General features: G+C 52.7%; 6 protein-coding genes across 6 annotated transcripts; 3 read left to right on the plus strand and 3 right to left on the minus strand.

Moving 5' to 3' along the window:
• Positions 1-134: 134 nt before the first annotated feature.
• Positions 135-722, plus strand: H257_14682 (hypothetical protein; the record flags this gene model as incomplete). Its single annotated transcript, XM_009842572.1, has 1 exon — positions 135-722. The coding sequence occupies one exon, from the start codon at positions 135-137 to the stop codon at positions 720-722; it is 588 nt and encodes a 195-aa protein (XP_009840874.1).
• Positions 723-1,212: 490 nt separating this feature from the next.
• H257_14683 (hypothetical protein) lies at positions 1,213-1,913 on the plus strand (the record flags this gene model as incomplete). The annotated part of the gene is made up of 3 exons (XM_009842573.1): positions 1,213-1,241; positions 1,294-1,447; positions 1,512-1,913. The coding sequence occupies 3 exons, from the start codon at positions 1,213-1,215 to the stop codon at positions 1,911-1,913; spliced, it is 585 nt and encodes a 194-aa protein (XP_009840875.1).
• A 68-nt stretch (positions 1,914-1,981) lies between these two features.
• H257_14684 (hypothetical protein) lies at positions 1,982-2,161 on the minus strand (the record flags this gene model as incomplete). Its single annotated transcript, XM_009842574.1, has 1 exon — positions 1,982-2,161. One exon carries the CDS (start codon positions 2,159-2,161, stop codon positions 1,982-1,984), a length of 180 nt encoding a protein of 59 aa, XP_009840876.1.
• Positions 2,162-3,979: 1,818 nt separating this feature from the next.
• Positions 3,980-5,243, minus strand: H257_14685 (hypothetical protein; the record flags this gene model as incomplete). Its single annotated transcript, XM_009842575.1, has 5 exons — positions 3,980-4,119; positions 4,440-4,628; positions 4,719-4,806; positions 4,851-5,129; positions 5,196-5,243. The coding sequence occupies 5 exons, from the start codon at positions 5,241-5,243 to the stop codon at positions 3,980-3,982; spliced, it is 744 nt and encodes a 247-aa protein (XP_009840877.1).
• A 76-nt stretch (positions 5,244-5,319) lies between these two features.
• Positions 5,320-6,086, minus strand: H257_14686 (hypothetical protein; the record flags this gene model as incomplete). Its single annotated transcript, XM_009842576.1, has 3 exons — positions 5,320-5,573; positions 5,616-5,866; positions 5,941-6,086. 3 exons carry the CDS (start codon positions 6,084-6,086, stop codon positions 5,320-5,322), a joined length of 651 nt encoding a protein of 216 aa, XP_009840878.1.
• Positions 6,087-8,734: 2,648 nt separating this feature from the next.
• On the plus strand, positions 8,735-9,159 carry H257_14687 (hypothetical protein; the record flags this gene model as incomplete). Its single annotated transcript, XM_009842577.1, has 2 exons — positions 8,735-9,114; positions 9,141-9,159. The coding sequence occupies 2 exons, from the start codon at positions 8,735-8,737 to the stop codon at positions 9,157-9,159; spliced, it is 399 nt and encodes a 132-aa protein (XP_009840879.1).
• Positions 9,160-9,174: the final 15 nt, after the last annotated feature.

Consider the following 9,174-nt stretch of genomic DNA (forward strand, 5'->3'; position numbering starts at 1 on the left):
AGCCTTCATCCAACACCCCTGCGACGTCAGCGTCTGCCCCGTCAACTCCCAGGCCGAGCACCCCGACTACGACCAAGCGTCGTTGCACGCGCCGTCCTCGCACATCCAGAAAACCTCGCACTTCCAGAAAACCAATGACATCGATTCCCCCCAAACCAACCGACTCTCCTCCGTCCCCCTCGACCCCATCGACCGGCACGCCATCTCCGTATCCGTCCCCTTCATCGTTAGCGCCCCCGACTGGCATGGGCATGAAAGATCAATTGCTGTACCAAACCAACAAAATCCGAGCAGCGCATAAGGTCGGCCCTGTGGTATGGGACGAAGAGTTGGCAGGACGGTTGCAAAGATATGCCTCGACGTGCCCTGGGTTCCATCACGGCGGCGTGGACGGAAACCAAAACTTGGCGACCTACGACTCATGCGGACCTGGCAAGAAGGACACCAACTGCTTGAAGAAGGCGGGAGCCGCGTGGATGTGGTATATGGTGGAAGAAAAGAAATGGAACTACGACACCAACAAATGCAACGGAAAGTGGTTGGAATGCGGCCACTTTGCGAACTTGATGAACTTGAAAAACACCGCCATTGGGTGTGGCTGGAGCGAATGTGGAGATGGCAACTTTGTCTGGTGCAACTATATTTCGGACGGAGCCGACACCACTATTGCCCGCCTCAGCGGCATGACCAAAGAGGAACTCAAAGCCAGCTTGACCTCCTAACCGTTGGTTTAGTGCAGTGTGTGGATCCTCGTCTGTAGTGTTTTGCACTCTAAAGTCAATAAATAATGAATGTATTTGTCTCTTTTAACTACAATAGTTGATTTCATGCGTTATGAAGCCCGTCATCATGCAATAGCGATGGCAAATAAGGAAACGAGGTAGTGGGGGAAGGGGTGACACGGTTGATGACAAAGGTTGGGGGGTTGGATTGGCAGTTTTTCGTGGGGGAGGGTGTTTTGGTGTTGGATGTCTTGGTTCTTTTCGGGCGTTGGGTGCATTGGTGCTAGGTGGTTGAAATGGCCTTGGTCGTGGGGGGTTGGATTGGCGGTTGTATCTCTACCACTTCAATACTGATCGAAACGAAAACGTTGGAATATTCAAAGGTAAAAGGCAACGAACCATTCAAACTACTTAAGCTCTCAGACCCGATAAAGGGGTCGATACACTCTACCAACACATATGGTACTCCGACCACAAAAAATACCGACCAATGGACGGCAAGGAGCAGGTGCCACAGGTGTACTCATTTCCGTCTCAGTAATGCGAGCCGGATACATCACTTCTCCTCGAGTTACTTTACCACGAAAGCAACGGCCATCTACTTGATTACGGCCGACTTGGGCGCCTTGCACAACACCCTGAACATCACGGATAGATGCTATCGGCGGGTTCTGCTCATCTTGGAGTCCGCCCCACTTGATCAACCTCTCCTTGGTCGTGGGGACGTACCGTACGTCCACCATAGCCTCCATCTCCAATCCTGCTGAGGTGAGGGCGATGTGTGGCGAGAAGCTCGGACGTCACGTCGAAGTCACAGTCCGCATAGAACTTTACGCGGTCGGCGTGGACGCGGTGGACGGCATGAATCAGCAGGTTCTTGCCGTTGTTCACCCAGTTGCTGGCCACTTTGATGAGGACAGCTGGACGGTATCATTTGGTCACCAACTTCAGACGCAAGTGAGCCTATATGTCCTGGTTGAGGATATAGCCCCCCACTACGAACTGGGCTATCTGCCGCAACACGATCTCCACTGTGCAATTCACCCATGGTCAGCGGGCAGTCGTAAAGCGATGGTGGGCCCCCAGGACGTGTTGGTGCTGCGCGCTCACTTGCCTCTTGAAATGGTCGGAGACTCACTCGTAGCACACGCCGAACACGGGGACCTACTTCAGCACAGCAGGCAGTCGTGATGTGGTGGTGATACCCCAGCACATGTTGGAGCTCCGCGATCACTTGGCTCTTGAAATGTGTCCCCTGGTCAGAGACTCACTCGTAGCACGGACTCACTCGTAGCACGCGCCAAACACGAGGACCACTGCAGCACGCAGTCCTTGACGAATATCGCCGTGGCCTTGAGAGCCGGGATTAACCAGACCATCTTGCTGGCGTCACACTTGACTACCAACAGGTACTTGTTGCCAGTCTTGGAGGTGCCCATGGACACAAAGTAGCAATGAATCAGTCATTTGGGAATGAAGGACCTTGCCAAGCGGGCACAGTGCATCGCCAGATGAACTGGCGCAATATAGGCACCACGCACACAAAAATCGATCTCCACTGGCAGAACGACTCCAGGCTGGCTAACGTGGCCTTGGCCGTGCGGTGATCGGCCATACTTTCATGGGCACACCCGCACAGCCGCAGCGGCAACGGGCACCCAGATCACATCGTTGTCGAGACGTAACGGCCATGCCTGGCCAAACGCCAGCACCACCAGGTGGATGGCGTCCAGCTATTGGTCAACAAGACGTCATCGGGGGCGACCACCTGGGCTTCGGTGATGGACACAAATGTTGGCAAACAAATGTTTCGTCCCACAACGGCGAGATCAGCAGTGGTTGCTGGCCAATGGCACAGATGCTGGGCAGGGTAGATCCACATCGCGATAGCAGGTCAGCCCAGACGTTGATTTCGCAGGGAATGTCATGGATGACATAACTGTAGCCCAAGAGCAGCAGGGCCCAAAATTCCAACTTTTGGCCGTGTACTTGGGCAACGATGCCACAACAGATTTTGGGCTAAAAATAGATTTCAGGTTGCGATAATCCGTGTACAAATTGAAACCGGCGGCGGGATGGAGGAGGTAGTCTGTACGGAAAAACATCCAAACGATTGCATACGAATCTTTCTCCACAATTGCCCGCTGACGAACTGCACCGATGAAGGTGCCGCTCAGGAATATGAGCGGCTGGTGGTTCTGGGCGTCAATCGGCCGGTGCAACTGGTCAGGCAGCACTTGTGTGATCACAGATCCCCAGTGGCCTTCCGACGCGTCAGAAAACACACAATGTCGCTGCTGGGGGTCAGGATGACACATCACCACTACGTTCCCAAGCACAGCCTTGGTCTTGGCCAAAGAATCCTCGTGCACGACTGACCAGTCGACGTCCTCCAACAGCACGGCCGCGGCGGCCTGCTTGGTCCTCTTACTGCCATCAGAGGCAAACACCCGCTCCAGCATTTCGGTCAACGGCTGCACCAGCACGTTATAGCGGGGGGTGCTCATGCGCTTCCAATTGATGGCGCACACATACTGCTGCAGGTCAGCACCAGTCACGGGGGACGGCAGTTGATGGAGCACCTCAACATGGGCGGGGTCATGAATGTCCCCAGTCCCACTGATGATGCGCCCACACTACCTGGCATCGGTCACGTAGAAACTGTACTTTTTCGGGTGCAGCTTCAGACCCGTGTCAGCGCACACAGCCAACACGTCAGCCAATACACCTAACAATCCCTTGCGGGTACGATGGTGCCCCAAGAGGTCGTCCAACCAGGCCAACAGGCCTTTGTACAACTGCTCGGGGAACATCTCCTGCACCATCGACTGGTAGTACGACACGCTGTCGTTGCCACCCTGCATGACGCGAGTGGAGGAATAGACGCCGGTGTCGGTCAAAAAGAAGAACATCTCCTGGCAGCTGAGGTCGAGGGCGAAGTGCCAGTACCCCTTGAAGAAATCAAGGAGGAAATAAATCTCAGCGCCACTCAAATGATCCACCACCACCTCCAATATGGGCATCGGCCAGGCGATCTACTCCATCTGGCTGTTGATTGGCCACAAGTCCACCGTCGTTCGGCACTCGTCCTTGGTGTGGGGCTTGCGTACGATCATGGGGGGTTGAGGCCCACCGTATGGCGGGGTTCCGATAGACAAAACTGGCTGCCTCCAACTCCTTCACATGCTGCTGCATGAATTCTGGCTGAGGCAGGAGTACCGAGGGGCCTTGCATCTTATCGGCCGCGCTCGATTAGCCTACAGCACCTTCAACGGCGGCATCTTGACGGGTGAGTCGCGGCCCAGACTCAAATGGAATACGTCGACGTGCTTGTCGAGGAGCGCGGCCAACTTGGCGGCAAACTCACATCCACAGCCGCCGTCACGGCCTCGACCACCTTCGCATCCAACACCACATTGACCTTCGGGGTTATGGCGACGGCATCGATGGCCACCATGTCGGGGAAACATGAGTCCATCTCCAGGGGCAAAAGCTCCTCCTCTTCATCTGCAAGGTCATCCACGAGCTAGTGGGACAGGGCCAGCACGACCTGCACGACTCCGCTGTGCCGCGTCGGCCATGTCAATCGCGTCGGTTACGTACGTAGCCTCAAGCAGCATGGCCCGCGGGTCGAACCTCAAGTTGTACAGTACATGATGGCGCGGCTCAACAAGATGTCGCCGACATTTGCGGGTAGGACGCCTGTCGACACCCAACACTTGACATTCGTGAGCATCAGGGGGCCTGCGTCTGTCTCGAACCGCAGGTCTATCGTGGCTTCCTCGGTAACGCTGTGGGAGGGGCCAACAAAACCCTTGACCTTAATGGGGATCTTGAGCTCGGTCACGAGGACGTTACGGCCTAGCTTTTTCAGTTTGGCCAGCGTCGTGGGGGGCACCACACTGCCTGACCAGCCACACAGAGAACGCGAGCAGCGTACATCGCGGCATTGTCGAGGGACACCTCGACAACGTCGACTGTCTTGACGACGGTTACCGACTTGGCAGATGGAACGAGCACGTTCCATCAGGAGCTTTGCTTCACAGTCAGCGAGCTTAGGGCACTTAAACACAATGTGCAGGCACTTGAAACACGCACACTTCTCTTGCGTGAAGTTCGACTTCGGACCTTGTCGACGATCACGACAGCCACGACCTTGGGGTCTTTCCAGCCTTGGGGGTCTTGGTCGCAGCTGGCAACATTTTGGACATGGCGGTGGCGGGTGGCCATCAGCGCCTCAAATTCGCCGTAGCGGTGGATGTAGTCCGCCAGCCAGCGCTTAATATCGCGCGCATCCTTCTTGGGCCCGCGGTTCTCGTTCAACTTCATACGTTCCTTGACACAGGCGCGGACAGCCGTGGGCTGGATGGCCGCGACGAGGTAGTCGACAGTTAGTTTCGGCTCGGCCTACGCAGACCCCTCCATTGAGGGGCGTACGAAGACCGCCTAGAAATCCGAGATCAACTTCGACACCCGCGACTCGGCCGACAACACGTTCGTTTCCATCATGAGCTTGGCCATCGTGGCGTCCACTTGGAAATGTTCACAGGATTACAGTCCTTGGCTCTAAGGAAGAAATCCTTCCAGTCCTCCTCCGTCAGCCCGTGGCTAGCTTCCCGATCTCCCAGTACGCGATGCATTCGACCGATAACGGGTCGATGCATACGCTCAGCGGCGCGCGCTGGGCGATGTTGACTTCGCTGGCGTACGTCTCGTACTGGTCCAAGAACTTGCGCATCTGCACCTTGGTGCTGCCGTTGAACGACGGGGCCTTGGGCACCTCTTGGAAACCATAGACGACTTGGACGCCCGCGTCCGCGGGGACAGTCGTGGGCGCTGCAACAGCCGGCACTAGGGTCGCCGAGCAGGCATGTCAACGGACGCTCGTCCGACGTTGCATCTCTTCCAGCTGTTCGCCGTGCTTGATAGACGCAGTGGTAGCTTGGTGCAGACCTTGCTCGTGGGACCTAGTTTGCTTGTTCTTTACATGCAGCTGCTCGACGTTTTGTCGACGGCACTGCTCGTCATACACAACCATCAGCCGATTGTTGGTTTCCATTTTACTGCTGCGAATGCAGCTGTCGTTGATGGTGGAGGTGCACCATCTGCTGGTAGGCATGTCCCGTCTGGGCGCCGACAGCATTCTGTACCTCGTCCAGCCACGCGGTATGTTCATGCTGCCTGCACTTGGTTGCTCAGATGCTGACCCAACCGCTACACCGAGGTGATTTCCGGGGGGTAGGCCGCGAACCGCAACGCACCAGCCAGTGGTCTTGATAGCAACGACATAGTGGTTGCGTATTGCATCTCTGAAGAGATGGTGCGTCGGAGCATCAGGCCAGCCGTTCCCGGTGGAGGCGACATTCTTCGGAGATTGGTAGTCACAGAACATGAACAGGTACTGCGCACGGGGTAGATGTAGATGGCTGCAAACGATGCACCGCAAGGAACAGGCACCACAGGTCGCAGTAATTCAAGCCGAATATATCAGCGGTAATTATTCGTCGGGGAAGATGTTTCGGTGGTGGATGTCTTGGTCTTTTCGGGCGTTTGGTGCATCGGACCTAAGTCGTCGCATAGGGGTTGGTCGTGAGGACTTCTTGATTAACAAATTACGGAACGCTTTGTGGGTGAAAGAGGTGTGCTTATTGGAAGTGGGAACCTGTGGTCGGCTCAATTCAGGTTAGAAATCCTAGCTGCAAAGTGGCGTCGTCAGCCAACACCCTGGCCCCTACTTTAAACACGCCTTGAAGGGGCTGGCCTCGGCTATGGAATTTGGTGAGATAGTATTTCAAGACCAAAAAACATCGGGGCCCGTTTGGAGACAGTGGGTATGCCTACTTGCAGGGAGGTGTGGAAATTTAATGTATGTGTAACTTGGCCTAAGAAATGTCGTACCCGTACCTACAAGTTATTGGAACATGCCCCGTTTCTCTCTTCGTTCCGTACCACGTATAAGGCAGTTCTTGCCCTCTTCAACACGTCGACTCCTAAACTCATAATCGTGTTTTCATATGTGAGGATGAAAACACGATTACAAATGAAAACAGAATTTCGACTATTGTGACGACGATGCCGGAACCCTCCTAACTCCGTCGAGGTCCTGAGTGCGTACAAGCCATTTCCTATCCCCTCCGGCACAAGTGCACCGGGGCAAGCGTATCAATTCATATCGTTTAGAATGCCCCCTTTGGGGCACACCTTCCAGTCCAACCAATTGTGTAAAACTACCTCTGAGATGAAAAGGCTACACAAAATCATTAACGTTACGAATTCGTCATCACTGGATTAAGAACTTGCTCACAATCTACTGTACTAACGTCATTCAGTACAAAAATAGTGAGGGACCAGAAGATTCTATCGCGTATTGGGCCAATTATATTTCGAGCTCGTACGCCAAGGTTCTACGTAATCCAAGCCTCGTCTATAATCATAACGTTATTACTGTAGCTCTTCAAAAAACTAAAAACTAATGGACAACGACCGAGCAACATGAATATAATACAGCGTTCTTGGCGGCATTTTGATTTCAAACCGAAGTGTGTACATCTCTTGAAATCGATATATTTGCTCTCCATTAAGTACTAAGAGCATCCCCACCGGCTGATGTAGAAATGTAAAAATCTTCAAAGTACATGACTACTACATCAGCAAAATTTACATTTTTCAGACCCACACCGGTTGCCAATAAATTTTACATCATGATGTAAACGCTCCATAAACACAGATTTCTCAACAGATCTGTTGGGTCGTTTACAGTACTATGCGATTGAGGTCCCAATGGACTTCTTCAACGAAGCATGCCATCCCGACGTCCTGAAGCACGCCGGCAGCATTAATATGAATCTTACAGACAATAGAATGTATGACAACCCTGTTGCACTAAATTCTCCACTGGCGAGAGCTCCAAAATCTCAATCGCCAGCGGGCAGGCGTCCAACACGAATTTGCAACTGAGCACCATTGTTTTCGCTCCCGTCGTTATCCGGACGGGAACCTCTTGCGGAGGCCGAATTAACTGTAAATTGCAAACTGAGGTCTCTTACTACGAATTACTTTTTCTGGTCTATTTTAAGTCTAATCATTTCGTCCAATGAAAATGCGCCAACAATGCACATCTTTCAACCGCACGACAATGGCTACAACCGCACGACGAATGGCGGCCTACTGCACATAATGGAGACTAACGGCCTCACCGATCATGAGACCATGAGCCGACCTCTAAAAATGCTCATAGGTCTTTCTGCAGCGCCATGCAGAACAACCATGAATATCATAGTGTTCGACGAATCAGAAAATCAGAAAATCATGCTAGCTCTACTCCTAAACTTCTGGCTCGACCCGCCAATCCTTGTAGAGCTATAAGGCGCTGGATGCATCTCATTAACGTTAATACCGGACTCCAAAGAATATATCATGTGATCTTCAGTAGTAATTTCGACATAACTTTCGTGTTATGCATCGTAAACGCAGCTGAACGTAAAGCGCCATGATAATTTTGACGACATAACAACGAATGCACTACTCGATTTAAAATCTAAATTTCAATTTGGAATTGAACTAATTGACTGCTTTCTTGTCCCGGCTGAAGGAATCAAAAACATGCTAGCCCTACTCCTAGAGCTTCTGGCTCGCCTCGCCAATCCTTGAAGACATGTCAGTCGCTGGATGCATCTAACTAATACCGGTATCAAAAGAATATATCTCGTGATAATTTTGACGACACAACCACGAATATACTGAGTTTTCCGGCTGAAGGAATCACAACATTCACAGCATGTTCAGTTTCACGTCAGCATCCCAAGCAACATTGAACTCACACTTGCAAAAGAATTGTTTGCACTGTATCGAATCCGATCACAATTGAAATTTCCTCCACACCACGAGGTACAGTTCGACGTACCATCGATCCTACACCATCCGTACGCAAATCCTAGCCAGAGCTACAAGAACCCCTCGCACCACACCGATCATGTGTGTCATTCTTGATTTGCATTCATCCAACAACCGACATGAAAGCCAGTGTTGTCATTACTCTCGTGACTAGTGCAATTGCCGCCAGACAATCGTACGAATCGCTCAGCAAGGCCGACGTAACCGCCCTCGAGCATGAACTGGACAAGTGGAAGGCGTTGTATGGCCCCGTTGCACAAGCCAACAGATTCCTCCCCCCAGTCACTGTGGACTCCGCACGAATCAACGGCCATTACGTCGAAGAACTTCAGCGCTTCCACAACACTGTCCAAGACGTCCAAGAAGCAGCCTTGGCCAACCCCGACGCTCAGTTCAGTCCGTTCAACCAGTTCGCCCTCTTGACCAACGACGAGTTCAAGAGTGTCTTGATGACATCGTTTAATCCGCAAAACTTCACCAACGCCGCGCCCTTGCCCCGGTTGGCAAATGAGCGCGCTTCTGAAGCGGACTGGTCGACATCTAAGTGCAACTCTCCGAC

The sequence above is a fragment of the Aphanomyces astaci genome, assembly GCF_000520075.1.
Source record: "Aphanomyces astaci strain APO3 unplaced genomic scaffold supercont1.60, whole genome shotgun sequence".
In the NCBI taxonomy this organism is placed as follows: Eukaryota; Oomycota; class Saprolegniomycetes; order Saprolegniales; family Verrucalvaceae; genus Aphanomyces; species Aphanomyces astaci.